This window comes from Pectinophora gossypiella, chromosome 9 (genome assembly GCF_024362695.1).
Source record: "Pectinophora gossypiella chromosome 9, ilPecGoss1.1, whole genome shotgun sequence".
Lineage (NCBI taxonomy): Eukaryota > Metazoa > Arthropoda > Insecta > Lepidoptera > Gelechiidae > Pectinophora > Pectinophora gossypiella.
Window position 1 is genome coordinate 7,535,146 of NC_065412.1, and position 27,845 is coordinate 7,562,990.

The 27,845-nt window shown below is 40.9% G+C and overlaps 2 protein-coding genes across 5 annotated transcripts in view; both read left to right on the forward strand.

Annotated features, from left to right (window-relative positions):
• Nucleotides 1-27,845, forward strand: part of LOC126369539 (venom allergen 3-like) — a 139,842-nt gene that overhangs the window by 81,033 nt on the left and 30,964 nt on the right. The gene's annotated exons all lie outside the window — the stretch shown is intronic.
• LOC126369494 (PHD finger protein 14) lies at nt 788-19,288 on the forward strand. Of its 3 annotated transcripts, none has more exons than XM_050013932.1 (20): nt 788-1,009; nt 1,082-1,246; nt 1,492-1,628; nt 1,992-2,103; nt 2,300-2,428; nt 2,868-2,950; nt 3,124-3,278; nt 3,665-3,817; nt 4,215-4,330; nt 4,612-4,730; nt 10,093-10,278; nt 12,831-13,021; nt 13,938-14,044; nt 14,489-14,642; nt 14,922-15,699; nt 15,912-16,019; nt 16,438-16,518; nt 17,706-17,833; nt 18,431-18,539; nt 18,963-19,288. In XM_050013932.1, the coding sequence occupies exons 1-20, from the start codon at nt 1,000-1,002 to the stop codon at nt 18,981-18,983; spliced, it is 3,042 nt and encodes a 1,013-aa protein (XP_049869889.1). In that variant the 5' UTR covers nt 788-999; the 3' UTR covers nt 18,984-19,288. The 3 variants fall into 3 exon arrangements, with proteins under 3 accessions (XP_049869889.1, XP_049869890.1, XP_049869891.1); XM_050013933.1 differs by having other exon boundaries at nt 13,995-14,044; XM_050013934.1 differs by lacking the exon at nt 788-1,009 and having other exon boundaries at nt 1,119-1,250; nt 1,495-1,628.

The following is a 27,845-nucleotide window of genomic DNA, read 5'->3' on the forward strand; positions in this document are numbered from 1 at the left end:
GTCCACTGCTGGACATAGGCCTCTCCAAAGGCGCGCTACAAAACCCTATCCTCAACCTTACGTATCCAGCCGCTTCCAGCCACCTTCTGCAAATCGTCCCGTCATTTTGCCAGGGGTCGACCCACACTGCATTTCTCTAGACGCGGTTTCCTCTCCAGAACACGTTTACCATAGAATCGCTCGGTAGAGAAATCTGTCATGTTTAATAAAGAATTATATTACATTTTCTGATTTCCCTTAGTTCTACATTGAAACTATCATTACAAAAGAAATAGGACTATAAAGTATAAAGACGGCATTTTCCATAGGTATAAAAATAAGGGACTTTTCTGGCTCCGTTTCCCAAAAAAATATAAATGGGGACCGTAGCTTATGTAACCTATAGAATAATGGTGCTATACCTACCCAGATTGCTTCGCTTTATTTTGATCAGAATTATAACGGATGGAAGCTGTGTTGTGCCTGAGTGTAATAAAAAGGGTCATAATTTATACCCAAAAACAAAGATAAAACTTGCATTATGTCTCTTATCCGTGAAATTACAAGGTTAAAACGAAGGCAAATTTTTACAGCGCCATTATTTTTTTGGGGAACGTGCACTGGAAAGTCCCTCATTACGTTAAATCCAGCCAGAAATCTTTGCTCAGCTATTTACTGCGTCTATTATACGACGACGAAGCTCAAATATTTTATTATAAGTGCTGCCGCGCGTTCCTATTCATGAAAGTGCGCAGTGCGCACCATATTCCGTATATATAAAAGTACTCTGTGGTGCGAACGCATCTCTACTTGGTCTGTGCTGTGTGTGCTGGCTGCGCACAATGGGAGCGACCTTGAATTCACCATTTGATTTGATGCCATTCATTCTTCTTGATTCATTCGTTCATTCCTAAATGCGCCGGGCTCTGCTATTAGGCTTTGTTATTTTATGTTTTTTCTTAGTTTCTAAATGGAATAAAGCAGCGTACCTGATGAATTGTATTGATTTTTGATTGCATAATGAACAGCCGTAAGTTTTTGTGCATTTATTATTCATAATCTTGTCTGAATTACCGTTTTGTGATGGAGATGTTATTTATAGAAGACAGAGGTCCTGCGAAGCGCAAGGTGAAACCAGTGGAGGCTCCACAGTCCTTGCTCGATTTTGATCTTGGCGAAGGGGAGAGCTCCGATGACTCTGATTTCCGCATAGAAGACCATCCAGAGGAAAGCGACGACTACTCCATAAATACAGACGATGAAAAAAGTATGTACATAAACCTTAATCAACATAGGCACCGAATATAATAGTTTCCTGATAAAACCTGCAAGTGCTGATAAGAATTTACCTTTACAATCTTGTTGCAAATTGGTCCATTCTTTGAAAATTGTTTTTTACTTTAGTTGTGTGTGGCAACCATAAAATATCATACTCTTATAATGGGTTTGTGCAAGAAGATGATATTGTAAAATAAAACAATCATATATCAGCATCAATGTCTTGAATTTCAGAAGAAGATGGCAAAAGTGGCAGTTCTGATGATGAGTCTGATTCGGACGACGATGAGTTCAAAGCCTCTTCCAACAAGATTGGAGAAGAGATGTCCGTTGCTGACCTACTCGAGAAGGCTAAACAACAGGATTTTAAGGTATTTATAGAATTTTATTGTATTACTAACAAATGTTTATGTCAGAATAACTTTTTCAATTTAAAGCAGTGATAAATAAAAGCAAACTGAATTGAGATGAAAATGAAGAATCATAAACTATGTACCTATAACTTATAAGAGACTTATTAAGTAAGTAGTCGTTACACAAGCCATGTCAGTGGCCTTTGGCAGCTCAGTAATAACCCTGACACCAGGGTTGATGAGGTTGGTATTCCATCTCACAACCCACATGATAAAGAAGAAGAAGAGACTTATTTATGCCTATAGCCTATTGACTGTCTTGTGTTTAAATAAAAGACTTTGAAATTGAAATGTTAAATATAATTCTTCATATATTTGTAGTTCCCAGGAGATGTAGCAAACTTGTTGATTTGTGCTGGGTGCCTCGGCTCGAGGAGTGATGACTTCAATGAGATTGTTGAATGTGATGGGTGTGGAGTTACTGTGCATGAAGGTATGTTATTCTTATGTCTGTCTTTAACTTTGATCCATTTCAATTTGATCTTCATGAATTTAGTAAAGCAATTCTTGTTATAGTCAATAGTAATATTTATACATCAATGGTTATACATAGTAAACAAATTATATGATTGTGAATCAAACAAACTTGACTTGTCCTTGTTAATTTTAGGTTTCTTACAATATTTCAGGTTGTTATGGTGTATCCGATGTGGCAAGTGAGTCCAGCACAATCAGCTCAGCCTCCACTGAGCCATGGTTCTGTGAGGCCTGCAAAGCTGGGGTCAAGGACCCTAACTGTGAACTATGTCCTAACAAAGGTATCATCTTTGATTTACATATTTTAATAAAACAGTTCCTTTTTTCCAAGTATATATATATACAATATTGATAATTCTGTTTCTGCAGTGTACTTTTGTGTAAGTTTAATTCTTTTTTTTGTCATTGTAACTGTGGCATCCTGTAATAATAAAAATTGTGTTTCTTCCTTTCAATGGAACAGCTTATAATAAATAATAATAATAATAATTTATTTATTTCAAGAAACATGTCTCATATGTGTAAACTTATTCTAGATGTTAGTATAGTAGCCTTATCTAATATTAGATGCTATGACATGCAAGTCACAGCATCTACGCAGATACGGGCAGTCGAGTCGCAAATGTGGACCATAGCCTGTGCCCAGCAGAGGGACAATTATTGTTTATGTTTTAGGTACATTCCCTGGTTTTTTCTACATTTATGCAATTTAATTTCTAGGTGGCATATTCAAAGAAACTGAAGTTGGAGCTTGGGTACATCTTGTATGTGCTCTGTATGTACCTGGAGTAGCATTTTCCGAGGTAAGTAAGACAAAACATGAGCTATATTTGAAAAGGCTTTTGCGTTTTTCATAGTCTAAGAGTTTGTCGGGACTGGTGCTTTATGGTCCTTCTCTAAGAACGTAACCAATTAATCGCAGTGTGCAGATATCAGTATCCACATCCACAGACCCTAAGATAAAAAAAAATCGCAGGTGGAGCGTCTATCCGGCGTGACATTGTTCGAGATGGCGTATTCCCGGTGGGGCGCGCGCTCCTGCGCCCTGTGCGAGGACGCGACTCTCGCGCGCACCGGTGTCTGCGTCGGCTGCGATGCCGGACTCTGCAAGACTTTCTTTCATGTTACTTGGTAATTTTTACACTTATTCACTTCACTCGGAACACTTCATACAAAACAACTCGTTTTACACAGACACTACACATTGACGTTATCGTACACGCGCATCTATGTGTGTAACATCTAACGCCCATATGATTGAAGACTAAGGGGGAGTGTAAACCTAGGTCTGGTGGTTCTATGCGTATTCCTCTGAGGTCCATCGCAAAACGAAATACTATAATATTATAAATGCAAAAGTAACTCTGTCAACTTTTCAAGCCTACTCCGTAAGACGGGTTGCTCACCTGTCACCATAATGGTTTATCTTCGGTTCATCATGTCCATCTTACAATGTAACAGTTGCAAGTTGTCTTTTAATTAGTCATCATAAGTGTGATTTTATGAAATGTTTTTAGTGGTCAACGCGAAGGATTGTTAGCAGAGGCGCATTCAGAAGAGGCGGAGCAGGCTGATCCGTTCTACGCACATTGTAGGCTCCACTCCGACAAAACATTGGTCAAGAAACGTAAGAGAAACTGGCTGGCACTACAGCTGCGGACTGCTAGAAGGTAAATTGGTGAAAACTGTAATACTATACTAACACACTGTCACTAAATGAAACTTACTTCCATCCATGTAAGCTTATATGGTTAGCGACATCTAGTGAAATAGAAGATCCCTAACCACGCTACAAAAAAAAAAACATTGGTACTAAATCTGATGATGATGATGATATGATTATGATGATCTCCGACCGATTTCGGCCATGGCGACCACTTCGACTCCTAGTTGTCACGACGCTGTTCCGCCCGAAGATGGCTTATGTAGAAATCAGACAAAGCCTAGCCTGCATCAAGCCAGACCTCTCTGCTTCATCCCATAAAATGTATGGAAACCAGACTTCATTGATTGTTTCGACGTATTGTCAATGCTAACCAGTTTGATGTCAATGTCATTTTGTTTTAGAAAAGTGGATCTGCAGAACAAATTGGGTTCAGATGAAAAGCAGCGGATACAACGGAAACTCGTCAAGTATACAAGGAAATATTTGCAACAGAAAGAGAATAGGAATCCTCCATGGGGTATGCAAAGTAGACAGATATACACTCACGGATCACAATAGATAAAACTGTTAGGTAAACCTCGCTCAGCCGCTGGTGGGGACTGCCGTTCTATTATTCCTTATTCTGTATTAATAGGCAAAAAGTAGCTATTTTACTACAACTTACATTTCTCCCAAAAGAATGTAGCAATAACTGTTACATTTATTAGTTATATTTACTTCGCCTGCGGCAGAAATGTGGATATTATATGATAGTAATACATATGTAACAACTTCCTATTATAAAATTTTCATTTTCAGTTCCAACACAGAAGATGGCACGTATGTTATACAGCAGTGCGTCGGCCATGAGGAAGTTCCAACGCAAGGCCGAATGCATGGGCATCGATACGCACGCACTTGAGTTCCAAGATGCTCAGGTGGTTACACATTACATCTATATCGCTGTTAACGCGAAATCTATGCCCGCTAAGTATTTAAAGATCTTTATTGATGAGAATAATATAAAATGTTCATTGAAACGCAGATTACTCCCATATGCATTTTCCAAAATATGAATTAAATTGCAAGCACTGAGCCTTAGTGTGTAAATTGCAAATAGGTTGGAAGAAGAGAGAGGTGGAAAACGAGACGGCAATATATGACTTTGAGACTTGATTGACAAATGACATTGAAAATTGACGTGTGGAAATAAAGTGGGAAATAATTCAACAATTTTTCAGTTTTTCATCTAATTTCCACCTTTCACATGTCAGAACACAAAAGTCAGATAGAAAAACAATATCATATAAAAAAGTAAAAAAATATTCAAAATAAAAAGATTTTATACAAAAAAAAGGTTGTAAAAAGATTTGATACAAAAGTAACCTACACCACCCCCCTCCAGAGACCGTCAAGGACGATAAAAATCACAAAATCTCACACGGCGTCCAGAGCGAGTAGTTCGCTCTGCACCCGGTGCGAATACCTGTGGTTGCAGCTCCTCACGGGAAGTGTTGCTATCCGTGGGAGTCGACAGTATATAGGCCGGCTTAAGGCGGTCTATAGATACCGTGACTTCCCTACCTTTAACAAGAAGCTTAAAGACTTTATCACCCCTGCTGATCACCTTATGAGGGCCGGTGTAAGCAGGTTGGAGAGAACCACGTATCGTATCCTCACGAATAAATACGTGTTCACAGGTCGGTAGTTCCTTAAAGACGAATACTTTGTTCTTGCTATGACGTGAAGCAGGAACCGGCCGTAGTCTCTGGGCGAATGAGCGGAGGCGAGCGGAAAATTCCGATATATCGGTAGTTCCACCGTCGCTACAATCGAAAAATTCGCCAGGGAGACGTAACGGTTCGCCATAGACTAGCTCCGCAGAAGAACACTGAAGCTCATCCTTAAAGGAAGTACGAACACCGAGCAAGACCCAAGGCAAGGACTCAGTCCACCGGTCATCCGCATGGCACATTATGGACGCCTTCAATTGCCGGTGGAAGCGCTCCACGAGACCATTGCACGATGGATGGTACGCGGTCGTTCGTTTATGTTCGAAGCCAGTAAGCTTCGACAAGCACTGAAACAAAGCAGACTCAAACTGACGACCGCGGTCCGTGACAATTTCCGTGGGACAACCAAACCGGGCTATCCAGGTGGCAAGCAAGGCTTTGGCTACTGTTTCAGCTGTGATGTCCTCTATTGGCACGACCTCCGGCCACCGAGTGAATCTATCAACAGCTGTTAAACAATATCTAAAACCTTGCGATAGTGGCAGCGGTCCTACGAGATCTATATGGACCTGCCTAAAGCGAGCGCGGGGCAAGTTGAAAGTGCCGAGTGGGGCTGTCACATGACGGCTAACTTTGGCGCGTTGACAAGACAAGCAAGTTTGTGCCCAGGTCCTGCAGTCCTTTCGAATGCCTGGCCAAACAAAACGCTCTGCAACTAATTTGGCAGATGCGTTGGGCCCAGGGTGGCTGAGGGAATGTAAGCTATCAAAAATCTGCTTGCGGAAATATTTTGGTACATAAGGCCTGGAAGTCGGTGTGCTGATATCGCAGTACATAGCTAATTGACTTCCAGGTACGATACGTTTCTCCAAGCGCAGAGAAGAGCCGCCCTCGAGCAAATTCGCCAATTCCGGATCGGAAGACTGGCTGTTCGCTAGGGTTGCTAGGCTAACAGGCACTTCCAGTTCTTCAATGCGAGACAAGGCATCGGCCACAACATTGTCTTTGCCGGAAATGTGCCTGATGTCCGTAGTGAACTGGGAAATAAAATCGAGATGACGATACTGCCTAGGCGAACAGTTAGCCTTCCTCTCATGGAATGCAAAACTGATCGGCTTATGGTCAGTATATATGATAAAATGTCTCGCTTCAAGCATGTGCCTGAAGTACTTAATTGCCTCGTAGATCGCGAGTAATTCCCGGTCATAGGGGGAATACTTTTCCTGAGAAGAGGTCAGCTTGCGGGAAAAGAACGCCAGCGGTTGCCATGCATCATCTTTAAGCTGCTGTAAGACTGCGCCTATAGCTTTGTCAGACGCATCGGTCACCAAAGCAAGCTTAGCTGTGCAATCAGGGTGAAAAAGTAAAGCAGCATCAGAGAGGCTATCTTTAGTGGAAATAAAGGCTGTCATGGCTTCACCTGTCATGTTGATGGGCTGCGATCCCTTAACTGAGCCTGCCAACAAAGAATTTAGCGGGCCTTGAATTTCGGCTGCTCGAGGGAGGAACCTGCGGTAAAAGTTTACCATCCCCAGGAATCGCCTGAGCTGCCGGACGTTAGTGGGGGGAGGGTAATCTTTAATGGCCTGGATTTTAGAGTCCAGTGGTCTGGTGCCACTTGATGAGATACGATATCCTAAAAAGGTTACCTCAGGGACACCAAAAACACACTTAGATGTGTTCACCATCATGCCATACTCCTTCAACCTACTGAAAATGGACCTCAAATGCTCCTCGTGTTGCGCCTCGTCCTTGGAGAAAATTAGAAAATCGTCCAGGTAGCAGTATACGAAATCCAGTCCTCTGGTCATCTCGTCCACAAACCTCTGAAACGTTTGACCCGCGTTCCTGAGTCCAAACGTCATGAACGGAAACTCAAACAATCCGAACGGGGTCGTAATGGCCGTTTTCGGAATATCTTCTGGACTGACAGGTATCTGATTGTACGCCTTCACTAAATCCAGGGTACTAAATATTTTGCATCCAGTTAGGCTGTGAGCAAAATCGTGGATGTGTTTAATCGGATACCTGTCAGGCACAGTGCGGGCATTCAACATGCGGTAATCACCGCAGGGACGCCATCCGTTGTCCTTCTTCGGGGCTAAGTGCAGGGGCGATGACCAAGGGCTTTCAGAAGGTCTGGCTGTACCACTAGCCAGCATCGACTGAAACTCCTGCTGGGCGATTTTCAATTTATCCGGCGCTAAACGCCGAGGAGAGCATGCAACTGGGGGGCCTGGGGTCGTACGGATGTGATGGACTGTGTTGTGGGGTATAGTGCGATGGATACCAGCTGGACGAGTAATCTCGGGATAGTCGTCAAGAATGCGATGAAACTTCGTCTCACCAGTCACCACCTTTACAGAAGAAATATCGTCTAACTTACTACTAACAAGCATAGCACTAGTACATAACGAGGTGGCGTTGTCCATCAAGCGCTTGTTTCGGCAGTCTACTATCAAGTTATAGAAATTCAGAAAATCTACACCAATTATCGGTTTCGTCACATCAGCAACAATAAAACGCCAAGTGAAATTCCTACGGAGGCCGAAATCAAGTGTAAGATGAACAAAACCATACGTATAAATATCAGAACCATTAGCCGCATTTAACACATAATTAGTCCGTGCACGACGATCACGCAGCGAAGACCGGGGGAAGACACAGAGGTCGCTACCGGTGTCGACCAGAAATTGCGTCTTCGTCGCTCGGTCGGTGACGAACAGGCGACCAGCAGATGTCGGGCAATCGTCAGCCGCCATTAGCGACTGCCCCTGGCATTTTCCTACTTGTAGTCGCACGGGCGGATGCATCTACTCGCCTTCTCACCGTACTTCCAATGGTACCAGCACAGCGGAAATTTCCGGTAATTGGACTGGGATCTCGAAGTGGATCGGCTACGACTCTGTCGCCTGCCGCGCGACCGAGATTGTCTGCTGCTGCCACCGCTCAACTGCTGGAACTGCCTGCGAAGCTCTGCGATCTCGCGAGTGAGGTCACTCAGCACAGATCCCGGTATCCCTGTCTGCTGAGTCTGGCTTGTCGACGCTGCAGCTACCACCGGTGAAGAGGGTGCGATGTCGTTAACCCTATCAGCCAAGACCGCCAGGTCGTCGAGTACAGCAGATGATGCCTGACCAGCTAGCACTGTCTGGATGCTTCTCGGTAGGCGGCTTGTCCAGATGGTTTTAATGAAGTCGTCGGGCACGTCATCACCAGCAAGGCTTTTCAGGTGTCGCAGGAACTGTGAAGGCTTGCGGTCACCTAGCTCCTCGTGCATCAGGAGCTGCTTCATCTTCTTCTCATTGGAAGCGGAGAGGCGCTTAATGAGCTCGGTCTTGAGCTTCTCGTACTTGCCAGTTGCGGGTGGTCGCACGATGATATCTTTCACCTCTCTGGAGTACCGGTTCTCCAGCTGTCCCAACACATAATAAAATTTGGTGGTGTCGCTGGTAATTCCGGAAATCAGGAACTGGCCCTCCACATTCGCGAACCATATCTCCGGCTCCTCTGGCCAAAACGGAGGAATCCGTACACCGACTTTATCAACATCGATGTTGACGGATGGTGTTGTAGAAACGCGATCTCTGACGTCAGCTGGGTCGTCGCTTCGTGCGTCTCTAAATTCCTTCTCCATGTTCTAACGGGGTCACCAGTGTGGAAATAAAGTGGGAAATAATTCAACAATTTTTCAGTTTTTCATCTAATTTCCACCTTTCACATGTCAGAACACAAAAGTCAGATAGAAAAACAATATCATATAAAAAAGTAAAAAAATATTCAAAATAAAAAGATTTTATACAAAAAAAAAGGTTGTAAAAAGATTTGATACAAAAGTAACCTACAGACGGTTAAAAAATTAGTTACAATACTAAGCGAGCCCCTTCGTCAAAAAGGCTATACAAGTTGAGAATCTGCAGTAGTTTAAGGCGGATGAGATGTTCAACAAAAAATATATTTACTTATATAAAAAGTTACCAACAGAATAATGACATTATTCATTCATTCACAGGCCTTTACATCTTTATCAGATGATTCAAACAGCGTTTCTGTGGCAGCATTTAAAATGGCTGTAAAGTCCAATGCGAGAGCGACAGTAGCGGCCGCACGACTGGCATTGTAGTTGAGGGTTATTAGATGGTATAGGTGGTAAATCGGCCCTCTCACTTCTGTGTCGCCTCTCGCGCTTGTCGGCTAGAATCTGGAACCAGGTTTTATCGTGTGCTTTGCACCCATCGGCCAAAGACGTCCTCCACTTATTCCGGTCACTGGCCAGATCCTCCCATTTATCGGGGCTGATCTTAAAAGCAAAAACAGAAAAACAACACACGTACTTGAATAAAATGTCATATGGTGAGACAAGTAATCTAAACTAGTAAACTTTCGCTGAGCCTAAAGAGACGTAGTGTTATGGTTCTAATTGTAGATGTTGATCAAGATTCTAAAGTATAAAAGGGCATAATTCAATTTTAATTCGTGCACTTTTATGTGATGCGAGAACAAGCCCGGAGTGATTACAGTTTCACTATAATATGTAATGTAGTTTAGTTTCACCGCTTCTCCCCAGATGGCGGCACTCCGCGACGTGTCTCGCCGCTGGCACGTGCCGCCGGCGTTCTCAGTAGAGTTCGTCGGCTACTATCTGGAACGCAACTCGCGCGTCACCTCGCTGCGTTGCTCGCTGGAACGACTCACCAAGGAAAACGAGAAGCTCTTGTCCGAGGACGAAGGCCTCAGGGCTGACTATGATGAGGTAATAACGCAACTACACTTCTCATCAAAAAAATCGAAACACCTTGCAAGTTTCCGTTTTGTCAGGATTATCAGAAAAATGTGTACATTTAGGAATAAATGTTAAATGTCGTTTAATAGTGAGTAATATGAGCTTATCAAATCTTAATGTTAATGTTCAAAATTTAAATGAATTTTTCATAGGTTTCGTATTTTGTTAAATGAGTCATTTTTATTCCGTATGGAGTATAAAGTAGTAGTTGCTTCTATGCTGTTCTGGGAGCATATAAAAAACATAGAACACGTTCAGCTGCTTCTCTTCCCGGGCATGTCGTAAAAACCGACAGAGGGATTGTGTCCTCTAACATGATGGACTAATGTTATGGGCGATAGGCTGATCCCTTATCACCATAAGGTTCATCATATCCATCTGTGGACTTCGTATCAACAGTGGCTGCAAGTTGTCTTTGATTACTTGTGGCTCTGCCCACCCCATTAGGGATTACGGGCGTGAGTTTATGTATGTATGTATGTATGGAGTATAAAGGAAATGAATAAAACAACACACGTAAATGAAAAAAAAGCTAAAAAACGTTTATTTAATAACTTGTATTCCCTCCCCGAGCTCTAATTACTGCTTCCATACGGTTCTTCATCGATCGGATGAGAGTCACGATCACATGCTGTGGTATATTGTCCCATTCCTCTTGGATTGCATCTTGCAGCTGGCTAAGTGTTTCTGGGGCAGGATCTCTTGCTCGAATTCGTCTCTTTAATTCATCCCACAGATGTTCAATGGGATTCATGTCCGGGCTTCTTGCTGGCCATTCCATAATAGAGATATCGACTTCGTTAAGATAATCTCGTACGACGCCGGTGTGAGCCGTAGCATTGTCGTGCATGAATATGAAGCCGTTGCCAATAAAATGTGCATAGGGCATCACATGAGGCTCGAGACACTCTTCGACGTACCGATGACAGTTTAGTGCAGGCAGACGTGGCCCAGATACGAAAGCAAGCTCTGTCTTACCGTCGGCGCTGATTCCTCCCCAAACTGTCCACGAACCGCCACCATAGCTGACCTTTTCTTCAATGCAGCATTGTGCATAGCGTTCTCCGTCTCTTCTGTAGACCTTGTTCCTTCCGTCGTTACCATACAGCATAATTTTACACTCATCAGAAAAGAGAACTTTGCTCCACTGTAGGTATGACCAATTTAGGTGCTCACGTGCAAAGTTAAGGCGCGCTCTTCGATGGTCTGCAGTTAATTTCGGCCCATTTGCTGGCTTATGCGGTACCAGTCCACGATCCTTCAACCTTCTTCTAATTGCAGAGTCACTTACAGCCACCCTTCGTACAACACGAAGCCGCTGCTGCAGTTGAAAAGCGTTAAGGCGTCGATTTCTTAAAGAAGTTGTTACAATAAATCGATCATCTTGCTCAGAAGTGACCCGATTCCTGCCAGATCCTGAACGGCGCGTGAACAAACCAGTCTCCCGATAACGTTTATAGACTCTATGAACAGATGACAGGCTTAGATGCAGTCTTGCAGCCACAACACGCTGACTAAGGCCAGAATCCAGCAATGCCACAACTTGGGCGGCTTCTGTGGGCGAAATATCCATACGTTTTAGAAAAAAAACCTTTTTTCAGACGTCCCAAAGTCACAGTATTGAAATAAAAAACAAAAAGTTTAAGGATAGGCGCCAATTTTTAGTTTTTAAACGCTAAATGTACTCCAACCCTAAACACACATTTGTCTCAAAACAGTGATTCATTTCGTTTATAAGATAAACAAATGAAATTCTAATTTTGAATTTAGAATTTTCGCTTATTACTGTAATGGCCAAACTGCCAGCTATACATTTATGTATTTTTTTTCATCGTATGAATTCTTTTTTGTGTTAAATTCGGACAGAAACAATGAAAACGGAAGTGTTTCGATTTTTTTGATGAGAAGTGTATTTGAAGAGTGATATGAAGTAAAACTTGAGGAGCTCGGTGGCGCAACGGTTAAGGCCCGATCTCCCTACCCATCCATAGGGAAGGCCCCTGCCCCAGCAGTGGGGACGTTAATGGGCTGGTGATGATGATGATGATGAAGTAAAACTCCGTTTACTTCATATCACTCTTCTTCACTCACTTCATTTGGTAATGTGGATTTCAATAGATAAGTACCGTAAGTAAGTAGGTTAAACGATGACAAGGATTAAATGGGATTAATCCAATGATTTGTGGATAATGTACGTTATATCTACGTTTTATCATTAGAGACTCAGATCTATATACTATGTGTTTCTTATACTTTTGTCCTGTTAGCTAAATAAACACCAGCAGGGCTAACATGCGCAACATGTGCATGGTGCTAAATACAAAAATATTTTGTTTTACAAAATGGCTACATCAGTCTTTCGATGTGATAAACGTTTATCGTGACGGTAATTTCAATCTACTCGATCGATAATTTTATCACGTTGCGCATGTTAGCCCTCCTGGCCTATTAGTTAATGCCATCTGAGGCAAACCTACAATAAGTCACATCTAAAATTGAAACACTATCTACGTATTCCGCAGGCATCCAAAGAAAATACAGAGAGGTTAGCCGAACTGTTGTCAACTCGACAGTCTCTACAGAAGCTGTATGACGTTATCGTCGCACTCTGCCCTAAGAAGGTTCCCCCAGCGATTCTAGAAGACAAGCCTCTCCTCCCGCCGGAGATACCACGCTCCACGCCCAAAGTGACCCCGCAACAGTTGCAGAAACGGTAACGTTACGATAATGGTTTGTTTGACAATGTGCTGTGCAACATAAATTGGGTGGTTTATCAGTTGCTTAGAAAATTGAAACGTATGGACTCATAGTACTTATAGCAACAAAACGAATAGTCATTTTGTCGCGGATAAAACACTTCCAAGTTATGTCGTACCGTATGTCCTTTGGGATGCTGAAATTGGATATTTTAAATTATAATTCGCTTTTGTGTCTCTCATTGCTGCAAGTGATGGTAAACATTAAGGAGAAGATCAATGCTAAGTAACGATAAACACATTCAAAAAGTCCTACAGCAAGCCAAAAGTTAAAATTGCTGATCCTCTGTAACCATCACTAACGATTGGCAAGTAAATTCACAGTGCACAACAACTAATAGTTCTGAAAACCATTTTTTCTTGGCCTTCAAATTCTTAGTACTTTTTATTTGTTTATGCAATATCAAGTACGTAATCACTTCACTTAATAGTAAAACAATTTAAATTAACACTAAAAGTATCCATTACTAAAAAGATATAATCTAGGAAGAATTTCAAAGTTATATAATATGAATTCCTATTTTTCTGAGCAAGTATTAGATTGGATCGTGTACTGGGTTCTAGATAAATTATGAAATTCTGATTACTAAATACAGATGTAAACTAACGAAAAACATTTTCTTTTTTTCTATTTAACTTATGAGTTTTAATCAAGATAAAAGCAATAATATGCCCGACATTTTATCACGTTTTTCTATGACGTCACAGTGTGCTTTTTCATTCAAATTCCATAGTAATTTCGTGTTTTGACGTTTAGTAAAAAGTAACTGATTTGACTAGTTGGATACTAGCCCATTAATATGGTTTTCTATGGTTATCAGTGGTAGTGCACCGTATGCAGAGTAGGCAATAACATTATGTGTGCTATAATAGGTCAATGTCTGTGCCCACCGCGGCTGCACTTAAGATGGGCGTTGGTTTTCCTCTTAGCGACAACCCGGACGCTCGCCATGGAAAAGTGTTGTCGACGTCCTTCGAAGGTGAGTTCACTACTTTACTGGATATACAACAAAAACTATTATACTGGCAGAACATTATAGTTCTCGTAGTTATGCTATTTGTTGTATTTCTACACTTACTTATAATGTTTTATATTATACCAAGTTGTATTTTTTAAATGATAGCAATAGAAGGCGCGCCGCATATCGTGTGCGCCTGTGGCAATGAGTTCGGTTGTGACTCGCGTACTACTAAGAGTACTACGCTCAATATCTTTTTCCAAACAAAATGTACGTGAAGGACGCGGTACTAGACAGATAGAAGCACTTGGCCGACGACGTGCCATAAGTGTGCACGTGTATGTACCGTTTTTGCTTTATCTGCGCCATTGTTATCTGGCCTGCGCCATTCTTGTTTGGCCTGCGCCATTCCTGTCTGGCCTTCGCCATTTGTGTCTGGCTGGTCCTAACGCTGTGCGTCCGCAGCGACGGGCGGCGTGGCGCGCGAGTGCGCGGTGTGCGCGCGCAGCAGCGAGCCGCACCTGATGGCGGCGTGCGACACGTGCCGCCAGCACTACCACCTGCACTGCCTCAAGCCGCCGCTGCAGCGCCCGCCCAAAAAGAGCAAGCTCTATGGCTGGTGCGTAACCGACATTACCTGCAAAACAAACTTTCATATAATCAACATGATGTTCTTGTATCTGTGTCATTTGACTAAAGTCTATAAATAAAATATATCTATATTTTAGTGTTGCGTAACGTAGCGTTTTGTAGCATGTAGCAAGCATATTGAGCGCGTTGCGATAGTGACTTGCGGTTTATTTATCGCGTACCCAAATAGCCAATAGTTAATCATCCAATAGTTGTTATCGTTATTAATCAATTGAAAGTCTACTTCTCACCAAAAATGTTTCTGCAGGCAATGTTCCGAATGCGACAAAACATCAGACTCTGAACCCGAAGTTTTAGAGAAAAAGGTGCCGCGGCGTTCTCGTATCCGGTACAGCAAAGATGGCGCGATTATCCACGACCCGCCAAGTCCTGGCTCCACACACGGCTCGCCTCCCAAGGTGAAAGACAAACATAAAACAGAGAGGATCACCAAAGTCGCTACCCCTTCGGCTGATAACGTATCTCCGATCAAAGTGACCATAAAACCCTTCGAGTTTACCAGCGATGATAATCTTGAAGTGAAAATTAAGAAGGATAAGAAGATTAAAAAGTTGAAACAGAAGGAGCTCGCGGCCAGCTCCGGAGACAGCGATTCTGTGAAGAAGTTGAAACGGAGTTTTACGTCTCCCGCGCTCACTAACACGCCTCTCATGTCTATCACGCCGATAGTGGCTGACAGCCCCAACGACTCTCACAATGAGAACTCCAACGCTTCTACCAACATAGCTGCGGGTAAGCGCGAAGATAGCTTCCTGCCGCAGAACTTGTCATTCTCTTCGTTGCTAAACGAATCGAAGGAGCGTGATAGTAAAGCGATTGAGAGTTCAATTGAAAATACTCTTGCGAACCTGTCGTCGGATATTGCTACGTATAAAGCTAACAGGAAGAGGAGAAAGGAGAAGCATAGGTCGAGGTACTCTCCAGACTTGCTTCGTTCGCCGTCGAAGTCGCACAAACACAAGAGGAAGAAGAAGACTCAGGATATGGAGAATCCGGATCCGCCTCACCCGAGGATTACCATCAAGGTATGTATACGTATTACTCTGCACAAATATAAAGATTGCCATATGAAATAAAATAAATAGCCAAACTAGAGTGGTGACTCATTTTGAAATGCTTGAACAGATTTTTATTCTTAAGTCTTTCTCACTATACTAATGACCTTGCGAATTTGGTTCTTATACTATCACTTTGAAGTATTTCTATTAATATTCTTAATTTATTTTTCCTTGGACAGATCAAGCCGATCCCTAAACCAGACGGGTCGTTGGACACGCAGATGTTCTACGTTCCGACGGACAGTAACGATGGGCCACCGCCGGCTGTCATTAAGAAACATTCGAAGGTAACAATCTGTGGCTTAAAACAACTGTAACTGCTTTTCTAGAGGTGGCACTTTCTTTTGCCCACCAAAAGTTGACTCGTGATCGTGCAAAATAAATTACAAAAATAGTAATTACGCAAATAGTATAAGTACTATTTGCGTTCTAGCATGGTGCGTATGACAGACAAGTACAACCTAGTGCAAGAGACATACCAAGAAAAATTATTTTGACGTGTCATACGAACTAACACAAATAATCGATCACTTTAGACGGCGATATGGCTCGCCGCCTATCACGTAGGTCTAACGGAAAGTTCGGTGAAGGCGGGTACCCAGTTCATCTTGCGATGGATGTACATCTACCTTTGACAAGCCTAATTATGAATATAGTTTTTAAATAAAGTATTTAAATAAATAAAAAAATCATATTATGTTATAGCATGCCGATCAAGAACCGAAGCAAGTGGCGCCGCACCCCGCTGAAGTTCCACCCGCCACCGAAGCAACGGTCACCACTCCTGTGAGTGTTATTTCCCATCTATAGCATAGAAAGTTTACGCGGTTATTATCATAATTAAAGCACATAATAACGCACATCATCATATCCCCATTTAAACGCGGTAAGAACCCGTTATTATGTGCTTTAATTAGAATAAGGTATAATACTGCGTAAAGAATTGCAATTTTCCGCTCCGCACCAGCGTCTGAGCTAGGCTTACCTACCTCACCCCCCACACCCCCCCCCCCCCTCGGTCATACTTTAGTTATTTTTATGGGCGTCAGACGTCACGTCACTCACAGATGCGCTTGTACAATAAAAAGTGTACAGGGTGTGTCTATACTTAACAATATGAATGAAAAATAATAAAATGTGCTCCTTAAAATCAAGGATAATCTGTAAGGGCGATAAAGCTTTTAGCCTATCATCATTATGATTTATCACATCCATGTAGGACTGCAACACAATTGGCCGCAAATGTCCTTTATACTACACCCACTCGGAAAGTGTCTTCTTCCTTTTTTGAAAATAGATTAGAAAGTACGACATTACTGTCATACAAAAGAAGCGGGAGGGAAAAGTATAAAAATCCGTTACTGTCCACTTTCTAAATTTTAATTACAGCCTCGTTGGCAATCGGTAATTTTTTGTCCTCGGTGAACAATGTACTATTCCAACATGATGAACTTAGTGTTTGTTATCAGCTTATCGGAAAAAGATGGGCTTTGGGATTTAAAATTTATTGTTTATATAAAGTAAGACGTTTTTTATTTGCGAACAACTTCTCTCTATGCAAGCATACCAATAACCAGGAGGATAAACCAGCGGAACCGAAGTCAACCAAGCCGAAGGTAAGAATAGTAAAGATGTGATTGTGCGATGTAACTTTATGGATTTTAAATATCCATGTAGATTCAACTTTTGTTTAGTATCCGTTTCGAACACAATTTTGAAGTAAAGTTTAATTCATATCACAGAAAGTATAGCGCCGGTATCTCATTATTTTGTTACATTCGCAGACGCCATTTTCTCGTCATTGTCAGGTTGCTAAGACCCTCTGTGTTGCTTTGTCAGTGACATTATTTCGAAGACCAACGTCAACGTCATCTTCACATCGTGGTAGTTGGTTTGGAAGTCGTTAGATGGCGCTGCTTTTAGGTATTTCTTATTTCTAGTACGTATCAGCATGATTATTTGTATGTATGCAGCGGTCCCGCGCGGGTCGCGCTCGGGGCAGCGGCGCCGGCGGCGAGGCGGCCACCCCGGCTGGAGCGCTCACTCCCATGACGCACTGCGACGTGTGCGCGCAGCCTGGGGACAACGCCAACCTTGTCAGGTGAGATACCTCCCTTCTTTTAACTTATATTTGTCCACTATTATACCACAGAATGAAGAATAATACTGCGTATAGAACGTTAACTCTCCGCCCCGCACTAAATCGTATAGGGCGCCTATCTCTCCCCCTTTGGGTTTTACTTTAGTCTTAAACGGCCGTAAGTTGCTAAGGAGTAAGGGGGAGATCGCGGACTGTCTATCTCTGTCGCACTTACGCGTTAGACAGCAAACGGTAAGATCTGATTTTTATGTGGAGTGTCCACCCACATTTTTAATGTACTTAACTGTCTTTCTGCTTCCTTTTTATGGCTAAATAGCTAGAGTTATTTAGATCTATATGCTACTTATTGTTCGCATATAGATAAATCAAAACTCTGGGATAGACGTAGTGTGCTTTCCAGGAATAAAAGGGCTCTATAACTGATTTTCCTCTCATTGTTGGTGAAATTTGTGATCTCCCTCTGGCATGACTTGAAAATCATAGGTTTAGGCCCGTGCTGGATTCGAACCTTCGACCTTACAGTGAGAGTCAGGCGTTCTACCAACTGGGCTACCACGGCTCTAAATTGGGATCTGTATCAAGTGTAATTATGTGCAGGTGTGACGAGTGCTACAAGAGGTACCACTTCACCTGCCTGGAGCCCCCGCTCAACAAGAACCCTAAGAAGCGCGGATACTCGTGGCATTGCGCCGATTGCGACCCCACGGTAAGATATCCATATTTTATTATGTTTTCATTGTGGCATGGTGCAGATGACAGTTGCCTCTTTCGCACTAGGCTCTCTACTACTCTACCATTCATTTCATTCATTCATTTTTCTTTCTTTTTTTTCATTTTTTACAAGTCACTATGGTAAAATAATTCAACGATCAGTGTACAAATTTTTCCCCAAATTGTCCAGAATGCGCGAAACATAACGGAGGTCTAAAATAGTACGTTAATCGGGTAGTCTTTGTTCTTGCACTCCTTAAAGGAATAGATACTGTATTTTTGAACTCGCGCAATATTTATCTCTTTGCACATAATTTTATAAGTTGTTATTAAAAGATATACTAACCAAGTAGTGTTCATAATAATCCAGACAGACAAAGCAAAGCAATTAAAACAGTGAAAATATTTCTCATTTCAGGACGTTGAAGAAAACAATTGAAAAGTCGTCGCAAGTCCTCGGTTGTTTTGTCACAAAACTTTGTCTCCTAGATTTGGTCTCAGTTAAGAACTGTTTCTGTAATAAATGTTAGCATAAGCTTGCTTGTTAACTTGAAAATAAAATAAAAAAAGTTTGATTTCTGAGTGACTTATGTTTAAATGGATACAATCGAATTTTATTTGCAAACGATCAAAGTGTTTCCTGTGTAGTAAAGTATTTAGTACCTAGGTACCTGTATTTACAATTATAATTATGATAATAAAAGTCTTCTACAAAATAAAACCGTACATTTGATTTATCCTTCATTTTGTGTTTCCAATAAGTTCCTAAGTCAGTAAGTTTGCGTCGACATACTTTTTTCGTGGGTGAACAAAGTAGAGAGTTTGCTCTCGGCTTAGATGTTAAAGTTAGTTGGGAGACTAGAAACTTCCCAAAACTGGTCTTTGTTGAACTTCCAAGTGGGGGATAGTAGAACAATCGGTCGAGGTGCCGCTTTGTTATATTCGCTACTCGTCGCCAGAATTACTTTGAGGAATTGTGAAGGCTCCTTAAGGGGTTGTATTTGATGCTGCACTCACAAAGTTAGACATTCAACCGTGCAGGGACACTGAGACCATTTTGCAATCAGAATAATAAGCAGGCAAGCGAAGTTATGGAAATGACAAAACGAGATTATACAAAGACCGAGTTTGCTTCATTGTTCGTCAAAGATATGATTGGAGAATTGGGTGATTTTCTATGACTTCAAAGGTTTGAGTTGTGGAACTTAACTAAAAAACCTCTTTTTGAGTCTCAAAATGTGGGTTGGTCTTAGTTTTAGAGTAAACGGTAGGAAAGGCATTTGAGAAGTATACTAATAAACTGCCTATATACGTCCCACTGCTGGGCACAGGCACAGGCCTCCCCTCAATCAACCGGAGGGGGTATGGATACTTCATACTCCACCACGCTGCTCCACTGCGGGTTGGTGGAGGTGTTTTTACGGCTAATAGCCGGGACCAACGGCTTAACGTGCCTTCCGAAGCACGGAATCATCTTACTTTTTCGGACAATCAGGTGATTCAAGCCTGAAAAGTCCTTACCAAACAAAGGACAGTCTCACAAAGTGATTTCGACAATGTCCCCATCGGGAATCGATTTTTTTACATTTTGCAAGCAACGCTAAAGTGGAAACAGTTCTCATTTTGAGGTTTTCTTTTACGAATTGCATTGTATCGCTATAATAGTTCTGAGTCTTAAACTCTGCATTTTTTTAGTACTTATTACAAGTTGTAAGTGCAATATAGCGGGTAAAGTTGTTAACAAGTTGGTACCCAAATATTTATTACGGCATTGAATGGGCGAAGTTGCCGCGAGCGGGCCACATTCACGCCGCTCCGCAAGTTGGTATTTGTTCCTGGGAAACTTCCGCTCAACTGCATAATTTCATATGGAAAACTTATGTGTAAGTAGGCGGGGTCTACTAATATTTCTCCTGTTGAGAATTTCTTGTGCCACATTTTTCCTTAAGGTTTTTGCTAAAGTTATCACTTTGCATTTGATATAGAGTTCTTAGAGAGTAGGTAAATCTGCCCGTAGGAATTACGGTAGCTATCATGTTAACATTGTAAGTTTTTGCCGTGCAACGTGGAGTGTACTGCAAATTTAGAATTTGTACTCATGCATTGGAAATGGTGGCATGGTAGGAATTCAAAGTAGGTTTCATGTCCGTCTGTAGCGCAAGGCACGCTCGCTGGGTACACACATTTCCCGAGATTTTCCCACGAGATGTGCTTAGTTCGCCATCAATACCAATGGTCCGATGGAAACTGGAAATAGGGACGGGACTTTACCTGAAGTCAAAGTAGTTTTGTACAGTAGTCTAAAGTAGTTGTGAGTACTGTTTGTTTTTACTTAGGTAGCTAAATCTTGTAGGTACGACTTGCATAACGTCAAATGCTGAAGACAACGCTGTGTTGGCGTGTTGTGTGTCAAGTCTGTAATTTGATTACAGCAGTTACTTGCTTTCAGAATACGATCAAGTATTAGAAATTGGGGTATTAAGAATATAGAAGAGTAGAAGAACGTAACCTAATCATAATTTTGAACAAAGCGTGTACCCATACCACAGCTATTTGCATTCCATTTCAAGATGTAAAACACGACAAAGAATAATTCCAGCCGGTAATAAAACTGGGTGGAATACGAAAGCTTTCTGCAAGTTGCACATATTAGTACTAGTCGCAGAACATTGAATATTAACAACACTATTCCCGCACGGAGCTGCTTCGCGCTGAAAATTAAATCGAAGTGCGCTCGAGCCGGGGTTCAACGGTTTTACACTTAAACCCTCGCGGTTGCATGTTGACTGGCTTATCATTATGAACAATAGTAAAAAAAACTTACTTTGTGCATTGTGTGCGATGGAAAATTTAACTTGATATTAACTCAGAATAATGAACTGAATCATCCCCCTCGGTATTCGTTACGATGTCACTTACACCCCGTACAAGTACGTATAGGAAGCCATATACGTAAGTATATGGCTGTTAGTGACACCGTAACGAATACTGAGGGGGATGATTCGAACCGTGATTCTGAGTTGATATCAAAAATAATAATAATAATCATGGTCTGAATCATCTCTCCGAGTTTTCGTTACGATGTCACTAACACCCCGTATATTTTGCCGTTTTCTTTACAGGCTTGTGCTCAGTTTATGACTGTTTGTTTAATGCATTTTGAAGGAAAGAGCGAATTGTCCTCATTCACAACAGCAGAATTTGTATTCCATTTCAAGAAGCCGGCAGATAGGATTATGTTAGATATGTAAGTTAAGTAGTATATGCCCCAAGTCAGATGCATCTACGCGGTGGCAACACACGGAATTTATAGGCACCTATTAACAGCACTAGTCTGATATAGGTGCCTGTATTGTAACCGCATGGAGCTTGTGTTAAAGGTTAAATCGAAGAGAGTTAGGTCTAACATTTTTAATCCGAAAACGCGAGAACACATTACTGAAATAGTTGAAAATTGAATCGATTGGATATTATATTTAATATGTAGTACCTACTTGTGATTGTGAAGACTCGTGTGGGTGGTGAGGTCAATAATCGACTTCATCTATCTACTCTGGTTTCAGGGTTATTACTGAGCCGTCAAAGCCCCTGTGAATCCAGGCCAGATCATGGACCTCTAAACCAGATTATTACCAATGAGTTATTCATTTATCTTAGTGCAGTTACCACAGACGCAGTTGGCTCGACCATTATAGACGGAGATACAGATCACCACTTATCACGTTGGTCTAACTGAAAGCTCGGTGAAGTGTGGGTAGGTACTTAGTTCATCTTGCGATGGATGTACACACACTACCGCAATTGTGATGTACACGTCAGCTTATGTCAAAGTAAGCTCTGTGCAGAATTTTAGTCTTTCTTAAAATACAAGAATTGGGTAGGTGCCTACCTATTTTGTGACATATATTGTCACAGACAGAATAACGTAATAAATGACTGCTTTCTATGAAAGGTATCTCCCTAGTATGATTTTCTTTTCATTACTTTCCATTAGTGTTGATATTGTATCAGACAGAACTTAACATTAATCTTTTGACTTAACGAACGATACTTATTTATAACTTTCCTATTACACGCTAGAACTTTTACGTACTACGGTTATATTTTAGTTCATTTTATTCAGCGAGTTTTCAGTTGGTATAGCAAGGTTGGGAAACCTATCCGAACAAAAGACGCGCATGTAGGTAGCGACGCGGAGTTCTGTGGATATTCAATTTATCATACCGGTTTCTTATATTTTTTAATGTACTTATTTCTAGACTAGAGGCATAAAATAAGAAATAATACTACGCACGTATAGAATGGCAGCCGACGACGGGAATCGTAGTAGCCAAGGTAGTTGATAGAACGCTTGCCTCTCACTTTGAGGTCGCAGGTTTTAATCCAGCACAGGCCTAAACCAATGATTGTCGAATTTGTTTACGAATTCATGTTTGGATCATAAATGATTATCACGTGCTCAGCGGTGAAGGAAAACATCGTGAGGAAACCCACATTACCGAGAAATGCATTTTCGGAGGTATGTGACCTAACCTGTATTGGGCTGGTTTTCCCCTTGCAGGTTGGAAGGTCAGACAGACAGTCGTTTCTGTAAAAAAACAAAAAGGTGTCAGGGTGTCAAATCTTCAGGTTAGGTTAGCGGAGCCTGTGAGAAACGGGATAATGGATGAAGACCTTTAGAACGGCAACTGAGCCTTTACTTCACCTTGGTCTTACTTTAGTCTTCAATCGTATGGGCGACAGACGTCACACACACAGTTGCGCGTGAACGATAACGATTAACGACCATGTGTAGTGTTTGTGTAAAACAAGGTTTTTGTATGAAGTGTCCGGTGTGTGATAGAGGGAGAGTAGGTACTTATACCATAGAATAAACAATAATACTACGTCTACACCACCGTCGTCTACCGTGGTTGGTATGTGTGTCGTAGATTTTACCTAAATAAACTTTTTTATTATTATTATTTTATTTTTTACGTATAGAAAGGGAAGGGAAACTCCGCCCCGCACCAATGCGAGCTTGATATACCTTGACCCCCTAAGGGGGCAACTTAAGGGTAAGAGAGCGCACGCGGGCTATCTGTCTCGCTCAGAATCAAACGAGATTTTTGAAAGGAGTGTCCGGGCTGTTCTTATATACCTATCTATTTGAAAAAATATTAAGGACCTATGCCTAATTTCTGTATTTTATTAGGTATATTATATATTTATATGTGATTGTGTCTGTTAGTTTATAAATAACTAGGTACCTATATAGGTACTTAGATGCGTCACAGTTGCTTATTTTCAGTCATTTTCTACGTAACAAAATCTATCTACATTTAAGTAAGTGAAACTGCATAAGTGATTGAAGCAACTCAAAATGTATTTGAACTAGTGAATTTTCGTGGGAGGTAGGAGCTAGTGTAGATGTTCACAGGATTTCGAATCCACGGTGCACTGTATATGCAAGCTTGAAAGATTCGTTTATTAGATTTGATCGAAGAACGAAAGAAACTCATCTGGAAAATCGGTTGGTTTTTATTTTATTATTTTTTAAGTCAAAACTGGAAGCCGCTCGGTGAATAATGATTCGGAGTTTCTCTAAACGTTTATAATATCTTGCATAGGTTTCGCAGGTGCGGTTTAACGATATTATGCAAGACAGATCAATCTAAAGCATCTCGTGCTCGGAGATGCTTTATGCGGAAGTAAATAAATAAACAAAAAAAAGTCAATATCATTCGCATCAACAAAATATCATACCATGTTTTGTCTTTTTGCGAATAACCAACTTTGTAACCTAATATAAGCTCACGACTATCCCAATTGGTCTAGTCAGAGGTACATCCATTGCAATATGAACGAAGTAGCTTACCGACGCTTCACCGAGCTTTCTGTAATTCATTTTATAAATCTTTGTATGAAATCGTATGCAATGTCGCGCACCTATTCAAATTTATTAAACTTGCGCGTGCGGTTCCTGCGGCGCGTCTAGGTGCGCATTCACCTACCGCATCGTGATAAGTGTGTTAGTGAAAATGGTATTTTATATTGCAAGTCCAGTACCGGGGATCGAACTGGCGCTACCCGTTTGGGAATCAAGCTGGTGACACACGAGACCACAGTGATTTTTAAAGTCATAAAAACATAATTCGGTTATGTAAGAAAAAAAATACGCTAATTCTAAAACCATTTCGAGATTTATTTCTCTATTTTTAGCCCTTAAATCAGCCGGCGTGGTGGAGTATGCTCCATACCCCCTCCGGTTGTTTGAGGGGAGGCCTGTGCCCAGCAGTGGGACGTATATAGGCTGTTTATGTAAATCAGCCGGATGTTAATATTCAAATTTTAATACAAACTTAGCAAATGCAAAGGTATAAACGTTATTCAGCCTACTTTAGGTGATATTCTTTTTTTAAATTATAAAAAAATTACAATTACATGAAAAGCCAAAATATTCAACTTAGTATTTTATAATAGCATCACGTTTCATTTAAATATTATGAAAAAAATACTTTCAAAAATAAAATACCTCTGTTATTTAAAAAAATACCTGCTACGAAAATAAACACGGGAAGGCGAAATAAAGTAAGTAGGTACAGAAATACGAACCTTTTAGGCCAGCTAAGAGGGGTGAAAATAAAAAACCCGGACAATAATGGAAGAGCGACAAAAATGCACATCAATGATTTCATTGGTAAGAAAGCTTTGCAATAATTTAAACGCAGAAAAATATATTAGAAAACACTGTAAATACATCTTGGAAACTGCCTTTTAATACTAAACACATAACGAAAATGCCATTGAATAAACAATAATTAAATGAAACACTAAGTAAGTACCGCCCCTACCCTTAAGCGGCTTATTGCTTTTAATATATTTTATAGGTACCTTAACACGTTGATGGTCCACTGACCATCAACGTTTTTTCACCATGTTTTGACACAAGTATTTTGTCATTCTGTCGGCACAAGTGTCTATTAGTAAATACATTGGCGCTGTAGAACGGACAAAAATGATAAAGGACAGCCGCCATCCGATGCATGGTGACATTCACAGACAGACTTCCGGATCGTGAGCTAAACGCTCAAATCACACAGAGGACATCGAAGTGTTAACAAGTAGGTAAAGGTTTACCTATCTTTATTTAATAACTACCTACCTTCCCTGGATGTCACTGCATTGTCAGTTTGTCAAGCTCATTATATGTACAGTGAGCACCAATCATGAATAATTACGGGTAAGTACTTATCAAGCTAATGAATTTCAATTACTGCCATCGAGATAGGCCGGCGGCTTGATTAGAGTAAGTTGCAGGCGATCACCCCGTAATCTTCGTTTAGGGTTAATAGCGAACCAACGACCGGGCCGAATCAACCCTCTCTACCTTAAAATTATTTCCATAATAGCATAATGACAGTTTTTATAACGTTCCGAGAATTTCAGCACTAACAGCCCGAGAGCAGATTTTGATGAAAATTCTTCGCTAAGCTGTATTTATTAATATTTTCACTTTTTAATTTCGTTTTTATTGTCGCTTTGAAGCGGCGCACCGCGCGTCGCCTGTTTTATAGGATAAGAAACCATGTCGAACACTTTTTATGTCACTGAATAGGGAACTTTAATTTAACTAGTTTTCAAACTAGCTTTTATAAAGGAAAAGTAGGTAGGTTCTTACACAATATCGTGTAAATTACCCACGTTCAAAGTTTGTGTAGCAGTGAATTTTATTTACAATCTACCTACTTATTTATATTTTATATTTAATTAAAGCTCTGTTCTGATTGAATGTGACTGAAAAGTTAATTTACTTTTGAATAAGGGTTTGTAAAAGAAGTGGTTGAAGGAAATTTACAATTTACTCAACGAGTCGACGATTTGACTTGATCTCGAAGTCGAAGAGCACAAAAGGTAAAAGGCGTAGAAATGTCTGCAACGGATATTCTTGGAACTCTTGAAACAATTAATCTGATTGAATAAAAGCTTCTTCAAAGCGAAAGAACTTTTGTTTATTTTTTTTGACAGACGATTGATTGGGTTCGGCTGTCTGCCAGGCAAAGGCTACTGTTTTCACAAAGTAAGCTACGGATTGGTTTATAAAATTTTACGTGACATGTGTAAGGAATAAAATAACGTTCGAAGCATTACAAATACAGGTACAAACGTAGGGAGGCCCAGTTGGATAGAAACCTGCGACATTTGAATTGCAAGGTGATTAGGTGACCATAAACCTGTAAATCAAGAAGTAAAACCCGTAGCCATAACTTGCACTATGAGGTAAATTTAGTTTTCGATCACTATCAAATGAAGTGACCTCAATTTCAGGTACATTTGAGAAAGCGACGGCAACGTTATCATGTTAACATACGCGTATGTGGGCATTACCTGAAAGTATTCAGATACACACATTTGATAACAGTTTATCGACCGAGAGAAAGCATTTTACGCAGGTAAACGTTCGTCAGAAATACGTCGTCATCCAAATTTTATCGCTCGTTGTTTTCGTCTCAAGTGCCCGCGAATAAACATTACGCGTAGCAAAATAAAGGGATAAAATTTGCTTAAGACGATGGTTGCCAAACTAAGCGTTTTTAATGAAAGTTTTTTTTTTCATAATTTAGTACCTTATACACTGAAAATATGACTAGGATATACTATGAATAGGTTATCATTTCATTTGCAGTATATGTATATTGATACTTAATATATATTGTAAAATGTCTCTGCTTACCCCGGCGGGAAACACTTGTAAGTATTATTTACTGCGAGTAGGTAGAGCCAATGAGTACAAGTAAGTAAGTAAGTAGTAGTAGTTGTATTTTAATAAGTACGTATAGTTATACGTATTGCTTACTACTTACTAACTAAACAGTTTGTTATTAGTGATAGATAGTTCGGTGGCAATTTTTTCAGAAACAATTATTGATTTGAAGTCACCGTAAATTTAGATAAATACACGGTCTACCCTCACCTTGAGACTAACGTCTATGGATTACAAGCGCGGATGTGAGCGCGTTTGGGCGCCTTTTTTTGTAGACATTTATTGGCTCAACCTACTCGCAGTAAATAATACAAGTGTTTCCCGCCGGGGTAAGCAGAGACTATGGAATTACATTTGCTTCGATCCTGACACATATCTCTTGCTTCCTCCACATTCATCAATCGTTTTATACACGCACGCCGATTCAGAGTAGATCGTACTGAACGTTTTCTAACATTACATTTACTTATGTATTACATTTAGGTAAGTGTATTGTAATTGTTCAGCTTATTTGGTAACAATAAACCTCTGTTCTGTGTACCAATACTTTAGCTATCT